Raw genomic sequence first — 18,495 nt, 5'->3', positions numbered from 1 at the left:
CCCTCCTGCCCTTCTGTTGAAGTACTTGCAGGTGGGTTTTTAATATTTTTCTTGAGACTTAAGCATTCACAATCTTGCTGATTACAGAATCACAGAATCATCAGAGTTGGAAAAGACCTTCAAGATCATCAAGTCCAACCATCTGCCCTACAATCCAATACCACTAAACCATCTCCCATCTACTCCTTTTTTGATTCTTCCCATCTCACTTCCCACCTGCTGAATTTCCATTTCATCTAAACTGCTTTACACTTTGTTTCCCTTGCATGTGGGACTCCTGTGGTACTGCAGCTCTGCTTGTTGAAGGGTTAGGTGCTCCTGCTATTAGCTGTGAGTTTCTTCCGCAGGGGACCAGACTGGGAGGGATCACAGAATCACCGCTGCTACCTTCCTGGGCAGACTTCATAGAATGCCAGGTTGGAAGGGACCTCAAGGATCATCTGGTCCAACCTCTGTAGGTAGGAGCGTGGTTTAGATGAGATGGCCCAGCTTCTTGTCAAGCCAATTTTCAAAAGTGTTCAGTGCTGGAGAATCCACCACTTCCCTGGGGAGATTATTCCAATGTCTGACTGTTCTCATACTGAAAAATGTTATTCTGGTGTCCAGTTGAGATTGGAGTAACTTGCACCCATAACCCCTCATCTTTTTATGGGACTCCTTGTAAATAGGGAGTCTTCGTCTTCTTGGGAGCCACCCTGTTAGTGCTGGAACAATAAGGTCTCCCCTGAACCTTCTTTCCTCCAGGCTGAACAAACCCAATTTTCTCAGCTTGTCCTCCCAGTCCTTGGATCATCTCTGTGGCCCTTCTCTGGACCCTCTCTAGTCTGCCTGTATCTTTTTTTGTACAGCAGGAACCAGACATGAACACAGTATTCCAGGGGTGGCTTGAGAAGTGCTGAGTAAAGTGGGATGATGACTTCTTGATCTCTGCTTGTGAAGCCCCAGTTGATGCAGTCCAGCATCATGTTGGCCTTCTTTGCTGCTGCAGCACACTTCACTCATACTGAGCTTGTCCACCAGGACCCCAGGACCCTTTCCACAGAGCTTCAAGAGCTATGTCTTCCTTGCATAGTAAAGCTTATCAGTGGTGACTCATTTTCTGGTCAGAAAGTAGCAGATGATCATCTCCCAGGGGCTGTTTGTGTTTCTGGGCTTGCAAGTGCTCCAAGAAAACCACAACCCCTCATAAATTAAGGCCTGTTCACCTAAAGCCTCATGAATTCTTGAATCCAGAGAATGTTCCAAAGGTACTCTTGGGAAGTCCTGGGGTACTCAGTGTGGGCCTGGAGGTGAGACCTGAGCTGAAAGGAGGCTGCCTTTCAGCTCATTCCTGACAGCATTTTTTTAGTCACTTTTCCCATGTTTCGATTGTACTGGGACAGGTATGAAGAGGAAGAACCTAAGTCCTGCACACTGAGCTTGGGAAACATGAGCTGCTCCTGCCTTCTCTTTGCACAGCTCCTCTGATGCAGATTTCTGATGTCCAAGTCCTCATCTTGCCTTCATACTTTCTTTTTTCCAGGCTTTGTTCCAGTTATCCCCAGAAGCTGCTGGTCCCCGTCTGGATCACCGATAAGGAGCTAGAGAACGTGGCTTCATTTAGATCATGGAAAAGGATCCCTGTGGTGGTGTACAGGTGAACCCAGAACCAAAACTGTGCCCTCCCTGAACCCACAGCAGCTGCCCTTCTCGCCAGTGTGAGCAGGGGGCTGTGAAGCCAGGGTAGCAGGGGACAGGCTGTGGAGTCAGGGGGAACAGCAACAGCTGCTGTCTGGTCCTCATGATGCCCGATTTTAGCCCACCCCCTGAGAACTGTGCTGCTTTCAGGACTCCTCCTCCTCCCAGCAGCCCACAGCAGCCCATTAGCCTCTCTGGGCACACAGTCTGCAACGGTAAGGCAGGGGGTGCTCCAGAAGGGAGGAGAAACTTTCTGGTGACTGTTGCTTCTTTCCTGCTTTCAGTTAGGTCTGAAGATGGGGGTGAGTTTCCTCCTATGGAAGATACAGTCAGAACACTGTGTCAAGTTAATATTTCATTTTCTTTAAGCTGACAACTTTTTCACAATTGGTACTTGCTCAGCTGCTACTTTGAAATGAAGTCTTGGTTAAAATGAGCCTGCTTTCTGGCCCTGCTCTCAGCTAGGTGTGATGAACCTTGTAATACCCAAGTGCAAATCACTTCTGTTTTGAGTTCTGAGAATTAGACATTATTTAGGTAACATATTGAAATGTTTGCATGTGGCTTAACTTTGTTGATGGAATAGCTGGCAAATATAGAGAGAAGCTGTTGCCTTGTTAGCCTCCCAGAAATAATCCATGCAGGGAGATGCAACAGGCAAGGCAGCAAATAAAGCAGGGCTTTTCAGGGAAGGGGGGTGGTTTCTAATAAAAAATATCTTCTAGGAAACTGGCATGATTGAAACAGAGACTGGTTGAATAGGTGCACCTAGTCAGTGCACACAGTGTAACACATGTTATGGTTTCTAGCCTTAGACTCTGTGTTAGCAGTTACTAAATCTGAGTATATGAAGCTTTTAGAATATCAGAGCTGCACAGCAAAGGACAGCCCTGGGAAATACAACAAGCAGGAAACCAATCCAGTGAATTTACATGTCACTGCATCTTCATTTTGCATGGCTTGCTGGTAGTTGGTGGCAAAACACAGTGATTTCTTCTAGAAGAAGTAAATTCTACAGCAGAGTAGTAACAAGTGCTGCTTGTTGTATGGAGCCTTTCCCTTTTCACAGCCAAATCAGCCAAGAAGTTAATTGTATTTGTGATTACTTTTGCTAAAAATGTCCTGGGGCTGGAGGCTGTGCCAATGTGCCTCCCCAGCTGATTGCAAAGCTGTGTCTTTTTGCTACTCTAACAATTCTTTTGCTCCTGGCTTTATAATGTCGCTGCGCTGGTGTGCAGGAATTTACAAGCAAAGCTCCAACTCTTTGCAGCCTGGGATCAGGTTAGAACATGTTGATGGATGATGTTACAGGATGGGACAAGTGCTCGCCCATATGTATCTCTCATTTTCATTCCTTTGCTGTCAAGATTGAAGTCTTTTGGCCAGGAGGGTCTGTGAGGACCAAGGCTGGAGTGCCTTATGCTGTGGGGAAGGAGAAATGTGGAAATTAAAAGCCTCACACTCAGCTCTTCTTCCTCTCTCATAGTTCAGGAGAGAGTGGACAAGTAGGCTCAGGTGCCTGCATCCCAGGGACATGGTAACCACAGTGTTTGGTAGACTTCTGAGCTTTTGGGGAACAGGGCTGAATGCATTGGGTTAGAGTAAGATCTGTTTTCCTTAAAAAAAGATAATGTAGCTTAACAGCAAAGCAGAAATTCAGGTCCCCACTTGAGTCCTCAGTGGAGATGCACAGCAGAGATGCAGGAGCCTCCAGGCACAATTCACTTTTAAAACAACACAAGGGATGCAATTAATTATTTAGCTGACTACAGCAGCAGACAGGCAGTGTATGCTAGCCCTCTCCTTATTACTCTGTCTGCCCAGCCACCCTCAGGAGGCCTTAGGGACTATGATAGCAAGAGAGCTCCTCACAGACACTCAGCAATACCTTTGCCCATGTCCCTGCCACAGTGGCTCTCAGGGAAGCTGTGGATATTGTTCCAGCCCCAGGGCTGAGCAGTTGGTCTCAGGCTTTCAGGCCATACCAGAGGAAGCCAGAAGCTTAAGCCAGAGATTCAGGAAATGAAAGCACTCACATATGTGCATCTCAGTTGGGAACCTTTAGGTGACAGCTCTGGAAACCAGCTCCCAGCCCTTGTGTTTTCAGCTAAGCTGCTGATTTTGCATAGTGGATAAAATAACAGTAAAGGGACTTGAGAGATACAAGTTGATGCTTTCTGAGTGATGGCTTTGGGTTTAAATGGCATGTAATGAAAATATCAGGTGTGCTCTAGTCTTGTGCTCTGGATGAATCTGGGAGTAAAAGTTCAGCTGATAAACTACTAAGGCACCTTCTACTCCAGCTTTTGATTCTGAAAGGGTCTTGAGACATGAAAACTAAACCAGGGATCCCTAAAGAATAATTTCATCCATGTAAGTTAAAACCCTGTGGCACCTTTTGCCATTCTTGTTTGAAGAAAAGAGCTTTTTTCTTTGAGGAAATGTCCACAAAAATCCCCAGTAACAAAATAACTGAAATGTTCATGCTGAGGTGGTTAGCAAGAGAGCACAGAGTCAAGCTCTGAGTGCTCCCCTGACCTGGGAAGCTCCATGCGAGCTCACTTGTGTTTTTTGTTTGCCCACTGGCACCTGCTGACTTCATGCTCATGAGAGCTGGCCATATTTCCTTGTATTTATTGGCATGTCATATGTCTCTTGCAACTGGCTACCTCAAAACTGTCCCCTGCCCAGGATTTGTTGCAGTGCTGAGAAGTTGGTGCTACCATGAAGTTTTCTGAATTTAATATGGCTCTTTGGCAACATTTGTAGTGTTATGTTAAGCTGGCTACCTCCTACTTCAAGTGGCTTACACAGCTAAACTGTTTTTCTGTCCTCTGCACACCAAACCAGTGCCTTTGCACAGAATCACAGAACAGTTTTGGTTAGAAGGGACTTTAAAGCTCATTTAGTCCCAACCCCCTGCATAGGCAGGGACACCTCCCACTAGAGCAGGTTGCTCCAAGCCCCATACAACCTATCATAAAACATTTCCAGGAATGGGGCAGCCACAGCTTCTCTGGGCAACCTGGGCCAGGGTCTCACCACCCTCACACTAAAGAATTTCCTCCTGATCTCTAACCTAAATATCCTTCTTTCAGTTTCAAGCCATTCCCCCTTGTCCCCTGACTACATACCCGTGTCAGAAGTCCCTCCCTAGCTTTCCTGGAGCCCCTTCAGGTACTGGAAGGTGCTCTAAGATCTCTTCAGAGCCTTCTCCAGAGAGCCTGTTGGAAGCAGTCCCTGGCACAGCACCTGCACTTCCCAAAAATGTGCTTGGGTTCTGTCTGGGAAAGGGCTGGTTGGCAGAAGCCAAAATCTGTGGGTGTGTTCTCAAAAAGGATGGGATGATCACAGACTAGTGCTTAAGTCCAGACCTTGACTCTGTTTCTTTTAGTAGTACAAACAAAGCCTTTACTTCCATCTGCATTAAGCACCCTTCAGTGATCCTGAAGACAGGAATGTATCTCCTGGGAGTGACTGCACTGTAAGTCACCTTGCAAAACAAAACAGCAGCAGAGGAGGGCACTGAAAGGGACTCCACAGTGTTTTGACTTAGCTGAACATGTGGAAGGCTTCAGTTTAAGTCTTCATCAGTATTAGCTGTGAGATGTCATTAACCATCAGACATTTTTCTCCTCTTATTGATAAATTGCCTCAGGAGAATAAGGGGACTTTGTCTTTGAGAAGCAAAGCTATTCCTGCAGGCTGTGTCAGCTGCTGGTGAGAGGCTGTACATCACCACTGTTGGAGGGAGCTCATCAAAGCCTCAATGCATTTTCTTGCTGTGCTGCCTGACAGCAAATAATATCAACAGGAACTGTCATCCTTGATGACACTAAGCTGGGTGGTGCAGTCGATATGCCAGAGGGATGGGATGCCATCCAGAGGGACCTGGACATGCTGGAGAAGTGTGCCCAGGTGAACTTCATGAGGTTCAGCAAGGCCAAGTGCAGGGTCCTGCACCTGGGCTGAGGTAACCTAAGATATGAATACAGGCTGGGGAAGGACACACTTGAGAGCAGCCCTGTGGAAACAGACCTGGGGGTACTTGTGGACCAAAAGCTGGACAGGAGCCACCAATGTGCAGTTGCAGCCCAGAAGGCCAAGCACATCCTGGGCTGCATCAAAAGAAGTGTGGCAGCTGATGGAGAGAGGTGATCCTGCCACTCTGCCCTGTGGAGCAGCTCTGCTCTGGAGCCAGGCTGGGAGAGTTGGGGAGTTCAGCCTGGAGGAGGCTCCAGGGAGACCTGAGAGCAGCTTCCAGTGTCTGAAGGGGCTCCAGGAAAGCTGAGGAGGGACTTTTTACAAGGGCTTGTAGTGAGAGGACAAGGGGCAATGGTTTTAAACTGAAAGAAAGATATTTAGGTTAGAGATCAGGAGGAAATTCTTTAGTGTGACGGTGGTGAGAGCCTGGCCCAGGCTGCCCAGAGAAGCTGTGGCTGCCCCATCCCTGGCAGTGTTCAAGAGCAGGTTGCATGGGACTTGGAGCAACCTGGGCTGGTGGGAGGTGTCCCTGCCCATGCAGGGGGTTGGACTGGATGGTCTTCAAGGTCCTTTCCAACTCTAACCATTCTATGATTCTATGATCCTCTGTGGAACAGCAGAGCCCCTCATAGGGTGGCAGGGTGAGAAACAGATACCTTCAAGAGTGTCTCTGACAGCCGTCACGGACAGATAAACCATCCCTGAGTGATGAGCTGAGGCTTGTGCTAGTGTGCTGCAGGATTTAGACCATTATGGCTCCTAGGTGGCCACCAGTGCAACTTTTTCAGAGGTGCTGAGCTACAAAAAAAAAAAAAAAAAAAAAAAGTAAAAAAAAAAAGTGCTTGGATGTGTGTGTTAGGAGCTTTATCTACATCTTTGTTCTCCATCTCACCTTTAAAGAGGTGCTGTGGGAGTGGTGGTGGGATGGGCTGGGACAAGCAGTGTTGTGAAGAACTGAGGTGTGGGGCTGCCCATTTTATTATCATGTCTGAGAAGGGCTGGGCACCAGGAATAGCATCTTGAGTTCCTAGCTAATGGAACAGGTATGCAGGTGTTCTGCCCTGGTGCATCTTTGGAGCAGCTGGTATCTTGGATTTCTTGCAACAGATATTCAGGAGAAATTGTGTGATTGTGTTTCATGGTCATTTTGTATTTTGGAACCAATTTGTGGCAATTTGTGACTCTGCTTTGTGGCAGAGTGTTGCTGTCTATTCTGTCTGCTCTCCACAAAAATATTTATTTTTTTAAATGTGACCATTCCAGAGCTCATCTGGGATTCCATTGGGAAAAAATAAAGACTAATCTTCCAAACTCACTTTTTAATATTATTAATGACCTTTTGTGGCTCTCATCCATTCTTGTTCTTCTGCCATGGTGAGGAGTTGTTTCCTTGTTTACTTAAGTTGTCCCTGTAATTTCTGTCATTCTGAAGATGCCTAAGATGTGGGGCCATCATGGTTTCTGCTTTATTCTTTTCTAGCACAGTCTTAACCTTCTTGCTTAATTTGAACATTGAGCTGAGGCTTTTTCAGAGCTCCAAAGTGACTTCAAAGTCTGAGATTTGGCAGCTGATTTGCACCCAACTGCTCCTTGTCAATAGCTTGGGTTACATTTTGATAATCTGTGACTATTTTTCATTTGTTCATACTAAATTTCATACTCTTGCTTTTGTCACCCAGTATTACAAAATCCTTTGCAACTTTTTACAGGCAGCCACAGACTTTCTGGATAACTCTTTATCACCAGCGACTTGGTTACCTAATCATCCATTCCCTTTCCAGGCCATTTGTGAAAGACTTGACCAGTGAGCTCATGTGAAAAACAAAACACTTCTCCCTACTTCAGGCCTTCTTCCAGGTGTCAATAAGCAGCAGCCAGGGTAGGGTTCACATTTTAGGGGTTGTTAAGAAAAAACAGCTCAGCTGTGCCACTGCTTGAATGCAAGAGGAAATGCAGGAAATGCAGATCATAGAATCACAGAATGGTTTGGGTTGGAAGGGACCTAGAAGATCATCTAGTTCCAACCCCCTGCATGGGCAGGGACACCTCCCACCAGCCCAGGCTGCTCCAAGCCCCATCCAACCTGCCCTTCAACACTGCCAGGGATGGGGCAGCCACAGCTTCCCTGGACAACCTGGGCCAGGGTCTCACCACTGTCACAACAAGGAATTTCTTCCTAACATCTAACCTAGCCTAAACAGAGCAGTGAGGAGGGTTGCAGAAGTGCCAACTGCAGGTGAAGTTTGTGGGGGTTGCTCTTCATCTCTCTGGGGGCTTCATGAGGCTCTTGCTTCCTTTGCAGACACGTGCGCAACGGGGCGGTGATTGCGCGCTGCAGCCAGCCAGAGATCAGCTGGTGGGGCTGGCGAAACGCGGACGATGAGTATCTTGTGACATCTATTGCCAAAGCCTGCGCTCTGAACCCCGGGGGGAGGGCACCTGCTGGGGCGCCCCACGCTGGGAGCAGCGACAGCAGCGAGGCCTGCGATGCCGACTTTGGTGAGACAGCTCGTTCCCTGCCACCCCCTATGGAATGTGTGTATTACCCGGGGCTTCCTACACCTGGATGGTGCTGGTGATGCCAACAGGGTTGTTGCAGTGCCCAGTTTCACTGCAATACCCAGGTGGATCACCCAGGCCCCATCACACCTTGGCTGTGGTGCATGGGACGGGTCCCTGGACTTGTGCACAGCCAGCGCTGCATGGCACTGGGGGTCTGTTGTAGGGGAGGGAGGTGCTGGGAGCTCAGTCCGTGCTGTCTCTGCAGACTCGTCCCTGACTGCATGTTCAGGTGTGGAGAACGCAGGAACTCCTCAGAAGCTGCTGATTCTTGACGCTCGGTCCTACACTGCGGCGGTGGCCAACAGAGCCAAGGGAGGCGGCTGCGAATGTGAAGGTACAGAGGGTGAAGCACATCCCAGAACATCTTCCTCTTGGCCCTGCTCTGTGGAGTGGGTCCTAGAGCACAGTTGGAGGTCAGATCAGCATTTTGGTGCTCAGTCTCTAGTAGCATGTTCTCCTTCTCCCACGTGCAAAGTCTTATTCCAGGGATATCCTTACTGGCCTGCAAGGCTCTTGTAGAAAAACTGCCTGCCTGGAGACCAGAAATGGTGCTGAGGGGAGAGCTGAACGAATCCTGTGGACGCAGTTGCTGCTGTGGCACCAGCTCTCTCTGAATGTTTCTGTCTCTTTTGTGTTCAGAGTATTACCCAAACTGTGAAGTTGTCTTCATGGGCATGGCCAACATCCACTCTATCCGGAACAGCTTCCAGTATCTGCGTGCTGTCTGCAGCCAGGTGCCAGACCCCAGCAAGTGAGTGGCTGTTCTCTGTCTGAGTGTGGCACCGTGTCTCTCAGTGTCCTAGGGGGGTTTCCCCTCCCTTTTCCTTTTCCTTATCCCCAGTTTCTACCTCAGAAAAGGGAGGAGGGATAGGAAAGTGCTCACAGTGCTTGAGTGCTGCTTATCTTCATCCCTAGGAATCCAAAGGGGATTGTGGCACAGCCTCAGTGGCACTTTGTTGTGTGTGTCCTCTGAGTGTCTTTAAAATATAGTTGTTTCTCGGAAAAAAATAGAATTTGGATTCTTTGTATTTTTCCTAGGCTGGCTGGCTCCTCTTGAGCATGTTTTAGGAAAGACTAATTTTCCTTCATGACTCCAAAAGATTCAGCTTAAAAGATATTATTTTATTTTATTTTCTACTGGAGATCTAAGCAATCATTCTCTTTTTTTTTGCACACCTCCTAGTTGGCTTTCAGCCCTGGAGAGTACCAAGTGGCTGCAGCACCTTTCTGTCATGCTGAAGGCAGCAGTGCTGGTCTCCAGTGCAGTTGACAGAGACGGGCGTCCCGTGCTGGTTCATTGCTCAGATGGCTGGGACAGGACTCCACAGATTGTAGCCCTGGCAAAGATTCTTCTGGACCCTTACTACAGGACCATGGAGGTATGAGTTGTGCTGTGCTGCTAGTTCATGTCAGTTTCCAGAGAAAGGAGCAGGATTGAATTTGGCAATAAGCTTAGTGATGTTTCAGAGCTGCTGTTGCAGGCATTGGGTTTTTTCATGTTCTCTTCCTGCCTGGTTTTGGTGAACTGTGCCTCACTTCTCTGCCCAGCTTGCTGCAGTGCTGTGGAAAATAAGGTCTTGCCTTCAAGGTTCAGCTTCTTCCCTTCTTTCTATTGTGCATGTTGTCCAAGCTGTTTGTTGTGTAGAAAGAACAGCTGTTAGTTTGTGTTTGGAAGCCTCTGACATCTCAGCAGCTTTGCTTCCAAACCAAGCACTGGTGCAGGCTCCTTTACAGCCCTGCAGAAGTTCTGAGCTTACCTGGCTCTGCTGGAGGATGGGGTTGGCCTCTCCTGCTGCATGCCTGCACCAAAGGGTCTACAGCTGGGTTGTTTTTTTCCTTTTATTCACAGGGCTTCCAGGTGCTTGTTGAATCAGATTGGCTGGATTTTGGTCACAAGTTTGGTGATCGCTGTGGTCACCAGGAGAAGGCTGAAGATCAGAACGAGCAGTGCCCAGTTTTTCTGCAGTGGCTGGATGCTGTTCATCAGCTTCTGAAGCAATTTCCTTGCCTCTTTGAATTTAACGAAGCTTTTTTGGTAAGAAACATGCATGCAAACATTTCTTAATCCCTTGCCAGGGAAGTCCTCTGATATTATATATTCATTGTATGAAAATATTGTGCAAATGGTATTTTACAGTGTTGTAGTTGAAAGAAACCAAGAATTATTTACAAACAAGAAGGTGTCTGGATAGTGCCTCTGGGTTTCCTGATGTACCTGCATTATGTGGGTCCAGCCCTGCCTTCAGTTGTGGTGTTTGGACCTGGTTCTGTGTGTGTGATGCTTCTGTTCTCTGCTCGAAGGCTCTTCCTCCTCCCAATGGGCACTGCCCCCTGGGAGCACCTGGCAGATTGCACAGTGAGGAAGGGTCTCTGGTTTCAGTGAATCACTTCTTCTCCAGGTCCCTTTCTTGTCCAGTGAATTCAGATACCATCAGCAGCATTGGTTTGATTAAAAACTTGATTTGCATATCTCAGAGAAATAAGAGTCTGAAATATTTAAAAAATCAGTAAGGGAAATAACAGCTATTAATCTCTGTCTTAGCAACAATACAGATGAGGGTTGTAGAAGGATGGGTACAGTACCAGTTGATTGTGGCTTTCACTTTCATCTAAGTGATTCCTGTTGCTGTTCCCTCTCTGTCCTGCCTTCTGTGGGGAGGGGACAGCAGTGGGGTCACCAGCTGGATTGGAAGTGCATGAGTCAGCCCAGAGGAGTGGAAGATGTGGATGAAGTTTCCCAGTGGCCCTGACACTTGTTCCCCTTCTGATGCTGCAGGTGAAGCTGGTGCAGCACACGTATTCCTGCCTCTACGGGACCTTCCTTGGCAACAGCCCCTGCGAGCGAGAGATGCACAACATCTACAAGCGGACCTGCTCCGTGTGGTCCCTCCTGCGGGCTGGCAACAAGAACTTCCACAATCTTCTCTATATGCCAGGGTCTGAGCAGGTTGGTAGAGCTCCTGGCCCAGCTTTCCAGGCTCTTTGCCTGCTGGGCACCAGGGACTGTGTGGGGGAGTGTTATGGAGGGTCTCCTCTTGCACTGATCTCTTACCCTGTGGGGCTGTTGCAGGTGCTGCACCCAGTGTGCCATGTGCGAGCACTGCACGTGTGGGCAGCTGTGTATCTCCCAGCTTCCTCACCACATCCTCTGGGACAGGATGACATGGACATTTACCCACCCCATACATCTCAGAGTCAGGAGTTCAGTGGCAGATGTTTGGACAGGTAAGAGCCCAGAGTTCCAGGCCCAGGTTGCTGCCTATCCACAGGCCGTTTTTTCCTTCCTTGCTCATTGCAGTTCCTGTGTTTTATCTGCTGTTCTCATCTCTCCTCTGGAGAGCAAGAGCTCTATGCATTCCCCAGCCACTTGGAGAAGAACCTGTATTGTGCCCAAAGTCAGACTGTAGAGGCCATGCTGCAGCATTGTGCATTTCAGCCCTTGCTGCTGCCCTGCCCTTCCCCACCCACCCATGATCTGTTATTGTGTGTAATGATCTGTAATTATGTGAGTCTCAATAAGGCCAAATGTCAGGTCCTGCACTTGAGCCACAACAACCCCTGGCACGTCTCCAGGAGGGACCTGGGGGTGCTGATTAACAGCAGCTGAACAGCGTGTGCCCAGGTGGCCAAGAAGGCCACCAGCATTCTGGCCTTTATCAGGAATAGTGTGACCAGCAGGACCAGGGAGGTGATCCTGCCCCTCTACTGTCTCTTGGTGAGGGTGCACCTTGAGCACTGGGTGCGGGTTTGGACACCAGAGGATGGGAAGGACATTGAGGTGCTAGAGAGAGTGCAGAGAAAGGCAAGTCTCCTGTCTGGAGAACAGATCTAATGAGGAGAGGCTGAGGGAGCTGGGGCTGTTCAGCCTGGAGAAGAGGAGGGTGAGGGGAGACCACATTGCTGGCTATAACTACCTGAGAGGAGGCTGTGGTGAGGTGAGACTTGGGCTCTTCTGCCTGGTGATTGAGTGATAGGATAAGAGGAAATGGGGTCAAGCTGCAGCAGGGGAGGTTCAGATTGGCTATTAGGAAATATTTCTTCACAGACAGAGTGGTGAGGCCTTGGAACAGGTGCCCAGGGAGGTGATGGAGGCACCATCCCTGGAGGTGTTAAAAAAACAGGTAGATGTGGTGCTTCAGATGGTTTAGTGGTCATGAGATTGTATGGTAGACAGTTGGACTTGGTGATCTTGAAGGTTTCTTCCAACCTTGATGATTTTGTGATTCTGTGAAACATTTCCCTTATCTCAGTTTCATCTGAAATGAGGGAAGTTGCAGGAATTTCAGTGTGAGATTTGCTTTGGTTTTGGGTTCTAGATTACCAAAGACAAGATCTATGGATGACCTGCTCTCAGCCTGTGACTCCAGCAGCCCACTGACCCGCACATCCAGTGACCCCAACCTGAATAACCACTGTCAGGAGGTCCGGGTGGGCCTGGAAGCTTGGCACACCACCCCTGAGGGCACTGAGGTGCACTTGGGTGAAGGCAGTGTGGTGGTTGCAGGAGAGACGTGGCAGGTGGAGGAGCAGGAGGCAGATGCTCCCCTGCAAGCCAGCAGTGCTTGTCCCAGACCTGCTGAGCACAGCAAGCAACCGAGCAACTGGGCTTCTGTGCCAGCATGCAGTGTGTCCATGGAGGCAGAAAAGGGAAGTAGAACATACACAGAGGAGCTGGGTGGCACGTGTCCAGCTCCAAATGCCTCCGGACAGGAAAATGTTGACAGAGTTTCCACTAGTTCTGGAAAGGAATTAGAAACCTGTCCCCAGGAACCTTTGAAGACTGCTGGTGTGGTAAGCAATGGAGGAGGCTGCCCCAAGAGAAACACCACCTGCCATGATATTCCCCGCCAGGAGTCCCTGGCACCAAGTGCCCCTTGTCAGGACATCCCAGGCCATTCCCCAGGCATCCCCTCCTCAGATGAAGACACCAGTAAAGGTGAAGTGGGGAGTGTTTCCTGCAAAGAGCCAGGCCGGCCGGGCAGAGCCCCACTGGAGCAACAGTGCAAACCCATTTCCCAGAGCCAAAGCAGTGAGTTCTCCTTCCTGGGCTCCAACTGGGATAGTTTTCAAGGAATGGTGACATCACTCCCCAGTGGGGACCCTGCAGCCAGACACCTCCTCTCCTACGGCTGCTGTAGCAAGAGGTTGAGCAGCAAATCTCTACGGGCACCAGGCCTGTGCCTCAGTGGACAATGTTCTGCCAGGGAAGCTGCAAAGGGCTCTGCCTGCCCTGGCCAGGCGGGCGCACACCCCGCGGGCCCCGCGGGGAAGCCCGGCTGCCCCTGGCTGCCCTGCCAGCTGAAGCAAGCAGCTGCTCCCCCCAAGCATGTGCTACCAAAATGTCCTTCCCCTGTGCCTCCTCTCTACCTGGACGATGACGGGCTCCCCTTCCCCACGGATGTGGTTCAGCTCAGGCTGCGGCAGATCGAGGCCGGTTACAAGCAGGAGGTGGAGCAGCTGCGCCGGCAGGTGCGGGAGCTGCAGCTGCGCCTGGACATCCGCCACTTCTGTGCCCCGCCGGCCGAGCCCCCCATGGACTACGAGGATGACTTTGTAAGTAGCTGCCTCTAATACCCCACATCTGGCTGTGGGTCTCCAGCAGCAGTGGTCCCTGCGTTCCACTCCCACTACCCTCTTCAACCCCCTGGTCTCCAGCTTATACTTTTGCAGTGGGTGGTTAAGGTTATTTCCTCAGCCCTGTTTCCCTCCTGCCACCCAGAGGTACCTCTGCTTCCTGAGGGCCAATCAGTGGCTCCTACATGGTCATGAGTGCTTTACCTCCTCGTGGGGGGAGCTGTGGAGTCCCCCACGAGCCCCTCACAAGCACTGAGTGTGTGGCCAGGGCAGGGAATGCCTTGATGCAGCGACTCAGGCAGCTGAGAGGATTGTGATGTGCTCCCTCTTTGCAGACATGTTTGAAGGAATCGGACAGCAGCGACACTGAGGATTTCTGTTCTGATCATAGTGAAGACTGCTTGTCAGAAGCGAGCTGGGAGCCTGTAGATAAGAAGGAAACTGAGGTACGTGACCTGCTACAGCAGCAGGAGAGAATGTTTCTTTCCTGGCAGGTGACTTGGGTGGCTTGGAAAGTGGGCTTGGAAGCAAAGCAGAGAGCAGCCACCCTTGTCCTTGAACCTATCTCTGCTGCTGGGGGGTGGACTTGTTCTGGGATAGCCTGTTGTGGTCCAAAGCCATGTCTCAACCTGTGCTGGAGTCCTGAGACCTGATCCTTGCCGGTCACAAACTAAAAGCTGATGACTGGTGTCTGCCTTAGGTCACACGGTGGGTTCCAGACCACATGGCTTCGCACTGTTTTAACTGTGACTGTGAATTCTGGCTGGCCAAACGGAGGCATCACTGCAGGTAAACAATATTTTCACTCTAGTTCTACTCTTCTTCTCAGCCTGTTTCTCACAAACCTCACAAAAGCCTGTCTGTGATGTTCTTTCTCTACAGCTCCCAGGAGAAAGTTTTAGGTCTTTCCTTTAATTGCCAGGCCTCATAAATTCCCTGCAGATTTCCTTCTACATTTGTTTCTGTTTTTCCAAGGCCCTTGGTCCTTTTCCTGGGTAGCAGTGCCCATTAATTCCTTTTTAGTGCTAACTAGTCAGCTTGCGCTGGAGACTAGCATGGATGTGTTAAGAAACAAGGAAGGCTGGTACTTGCCCCCAGCTGGATCCTTTGTGCTTGCTGGAGTTTTCCTGCCATGTTCCCAGCTCTTTTTTCACTGTTTTTCTTTCTCCTTAACAGGAACTGTGGGAACGTGTTTTGTGCTGGCTGCTGCCATCTGAAGTTGCCTATCCCTGATCAGCAGCTGTATGACCCTGTCCTCGTTTGTAACTTCTGTTATGACCACATCCAAGTGTCTCGTGCCAGGGAGCTCATGAGCCAGCATCTGAAGAAGCCCATTGCCACAGCTTCCAGCTGAATGCCAGACAAGGGACCTGTCTAAGCCCAGCCTTTTCTCTCATGGGTTTGAACAGTGACGCTGCCTCCAGTGTCATTGTGAAGGCCATTGGTGCAACACTTGAACACCAAGCTTGAATGCACTGTCTTCAGCAGTCTTACTGTCAGTCTGGAGCAGAGGAGCTGAGATTGGAGAGTTTGGTGTGTTCCCCCTGCTCTGGTACTGGCAGGCCCATACATTGTAGTCTGACAACCTAGGGCTAAAGAGGGGGTTACAACCTCTTTTGTGGGCTGGAAAGCAACATTTTTGCAGATACTGCCTGTGCAAAGGACCCCCAAAGCAATAGAAAGGCATGTTTAGAACCAACCCCCCTACAAAGGCAGGCTGCTCTAGAAGGAAGAGGGCAGCTCCAGGTGGTATCATGTGCTCTGGAAGGGCCTCAGCCTGGAGCAATTCTGTAGATTCTCTTTCCATGAGTGTGATTTGTGATCAGTTTGGTGAACAAGACTCATTAACCATCACTAATTGATTTTCTCTTGAGTGTTGGAGAGAAATTAATTCTGGCTGAGAATGAGCTGACCAGATTTTGCCCATTTTCATGCTCAGCTGGGATTGGTGAGCACACTTGACTCCCAGTACTGAGGGGAGATTGGCTTTTTCACTTCTGCTCTGCCCATCTGCTTTGTCTGCAATAGTGTCATGGCCTGGTGCTAACACAGGAATGGCACCCTGATCCTCTCCTGGCATGGAAACAGAACTTGTGTTCCTGTGTTGCTCCTCCTCCCCTTCCCTGCCCTCAACTCTCCACTTCCTACTGCTCTTTATCCTGAAAACTTGATACCTTGAGGGCATAGGCCATAATGTGTTGTTTTACCTCCTGGAATGTGCTGTCTGGTGTATGTGAGGGTTTCAGTTCAAATGCTGCTATATATTTCTGTGCACTTAATATAACCCGAAGAAGGGAGAATGAAGCATTGATACCAAAATGGGGGTGGGGAAGGACATGGGCTGACACAGACACTCTGGTCTGTTCTTTTCACTTGAGGATGTACAGCCAAGCTACAGCAACGAACATGATGTGTGGCATTTGTTCAGTGGTGGAAACAAGCTCTCTGACTTCCCCAGTGCTACCTAAAATGCCTCTTGAATTTTAATTCCCTTTATTTTTCCTGTACAGTGGTCAAAGTTCAGAGTTGCCAACTTGTAATTGCCTCTCTACTTCTTTACACTACAGAGCGGGAATCCCAATGCATTCTAAGGAAAAGGATTTAGAGAGAAAAGGAGCTTCAGGTGGGCTTTTAATCCCTAGATCCCTTTGGGAATATCCATCCTGCCTCCTTTCTAAGGAATCTGTGCACATTAGTGAGGAAGAAGAATCTGAACATGGGACATTTCTTTGCAGAAAGGCAGGTTTTCTTTCCAGCTCAATGAAAATGTTTGATACATTCTGCACCTCATGAGCTGAGACTTCATGTGTGTGAGGAGGACCTGTGAGGACCCAACCCCTGGTGTACTAACCAGACAAAGTACTTTACACTGTTGTGGTCTCCCAGTTTTTCTTTTCTAATGGTTTGTCACCTACACAAGAGGGAGTGGAATCATGACCCTTTCCTGCACTTTGGTATGTCAACCTCTGAGCGCAAGCAAAGGTAGCACCATCTGAAGACCCTGTACTTAGTTGGACTCTGCTTCTTTTCTGTCCTGGGAACAACCAATATGGCTTGAGAGGAGAAGGCACCTGGCTTCAGATCCTCCCCTGCCTTGTACCTTGCAGTCATTGCCAGACGTGGAAGAGTGACAACTGGTGTGGCAGAAGGAATTGGATTTGCTCCTGTTTGCACATGTTGGAATGTCTGCAAGCAAGAAGGAAGCCTGAAAATAGGTATAGGTACTCCTGGGCCTCCTGTTCAGGACTTTAGTGCAAACTGCTTTTAGCTCTTGTGAGTGTCAGCGTCACAATGTGCTGGCCAAAAACTCTGAAATCAGTTTGATGGCATTGTGACAAGCAACATGTGCTGTACAGTCACAATAAAATCTCTATATTAGTGCTGCTGGGTTTGGACCCATTCTTTAGTTTCTGGTGGATTCTCTTGCACGGTGTTGCCCAGGCTGCTGCTACTTGCCACCTCCCTTGCTTTAAGGTGTGTTAGGAATCAGACCAGTGACAAGTGGTGCTCCCCAAGGGTTTGGACATGCTGTTTAACATCTTTATTGACAGCATGGACAGTGGCACTGAGTGCACCCTCAGCAAGTCTGTCTATGACACCAAAGTGTGTGGTGAGGTGACACACTGGAGGGAAGAGATCCATCCAGAGCGGCCGTGACAGGCTGGAGAGGTGGGCTCATGCAAACTGCATGAAGTTCAACCAGGGCAAGTGCAAGGTCCTGCAGCTGGGTCGGGGCAATCCCAAGCACAAATACAGGATGGGGAGAGAACAGATCAAGAGCAGCTCTGAGAAGAAGGACTTGGGGGTGATGGTGGAGGAGAAGTTCAATATGACCCAGTAACATGCACTGGAGCCCAGAAACAGCTGTGTCCTGGGCTGCACCAAAAGCAGCATGGTCAGCAGGTCAAGGGAGATGATTCTCCCCGTCTACTTGACTCTCATGAGACCCCACCTGGAGCACTGTGTCCACTTCTGGAGCTCCCAACATAAGAAGGACGTGGAGCTCCTAGAGACAGTCCAGAAAAGAGGGCTGGAGATCTCTGCTCTGGATACAGGCTGAGACAGTAGGGGCTGTTCAATCTGGAGAAAAGAAGGCTCCAGGAAGACCTTAGAGCACCTTCCAGTGCCTGAAGGGTCTCCAGGAAAGCTCAGGAGATGCTTTTGACAAGGGCAGGGAGTGAGAGTACAAGGGGGAGTGGATTAAAACTAAGTGGGGAGATCAAGATGAGACATTAGAAGGTAAATCTTCACCATGAGAATGGTGAGACCCTGGCCCAGGTTGCCCAGGAAAGTTGTGGAAGCCCCATCCCAAAGTGGGGAGATCAAGATGAGACATTAGAAGGTAAATCTTCACCATGAGAATGGTGAGACCCTGGCCCAGGTTGCCCAGGAAAGTTGTGGAAGCCCCATCCCAAGAAATGTTAAAGGCCAGGTTGGATGGGGCTTGGAGCAACCTGGTCTAGTGGGAAGTGTCCCTACCCATGGCAGGTGAGTTGGATCTAGATGATCTTTAATGTCCCTTCCAACCCAAACCTCTCTATGATCTCACAAGTAAGAGTCAAGGGGAGGACACAAACCACACTGTGTCTTCGACTCTGAAGCCCCGTGCTCTTTTCTGTAAAGTACGTACAGCCACCCAGGGCACCAGCCCCTTCCAGCCTCTCCCGTAATGAATCGCTGAGGACTTTTCTTGTTTCT

General features: G+C 49.4%; 1 protein-coding gene across 1 annotated transcript in view; it reads left to right on the top strand.

Annotated features, from left to right (window-relative positions):
- Positions 1-15,589, top strand: part of MTMR4 (myotubularin related protein 4) — a 30,607-nt gene extending 15,018 nt beyond the window's left edge. Inside the window, exons 7-18 of the mRNA XM_010000201.1 lie at positions 1,523-1,636; positions 7,964-8,160; positions 8,429-8,557; positions 8,863-8,974; positions 9,407-9,602; positions 10,073-10,258; positions 11,000-11,170; positions 11,294-11,448; positions 12,540-13,776; positions 14,133-14,243; positions 14,498-14,586; positions 14,974-15,589. Of these exons, the coding sequence (XP_009998503.1) occupies positions 1,523-1,636; positions 7,964-8,160; positions 8,429-8,557; positions 8,863-8,974; positions 9,407-9,602; positions 10,073-10,258; positions 11,000-11,170; positions 11,294-11,448; positions 12,540-13,776; positions 14,133-14,243; positions 14,498-14,586; positions 14,974-15,151 (2,875 nt within the window). The 3' untranslated portion in view covers positions 15,152-15,589. The remainder of the gene's footprint in view (positions 1-1,522; positions 1,637-7,963; positions 8,161-8,428; positions 8,558-8,862; positions 8,975-9,406; positions 9,603-10,072; positions 10,259-10,999; positions 11,171-11,293; positions 11,449-12,539; positions 13,777-14,132; positions 14,244-14,497; positions 14,587-14,973) is intronic.
- The last annotated feature ends 2,906 nt before the right edge of the window (positions 15,590-18,495 follow it).

The sequence above is a fragment of the Chaetura pelagica genome, unplaced genomic scaffold (genome assembly GCF_000747805.2).
Source record: "Chaetura pelagica isolate M959 unplaced genomic scaffold, ChaPel_1.0 scaffold516, whole genome shotgun sequence".
Classification (NCBI taxonomy): Eukaryota; Metazoa; Chordata; class Aves; order Apodiformes; family Apodidae; genus Chaetura; species Chaetura pelagica.
Note: the sequence above shows the minus strand (reverse complement) of the source record. Positions and strands in the feature narration are given on the sequence as shown.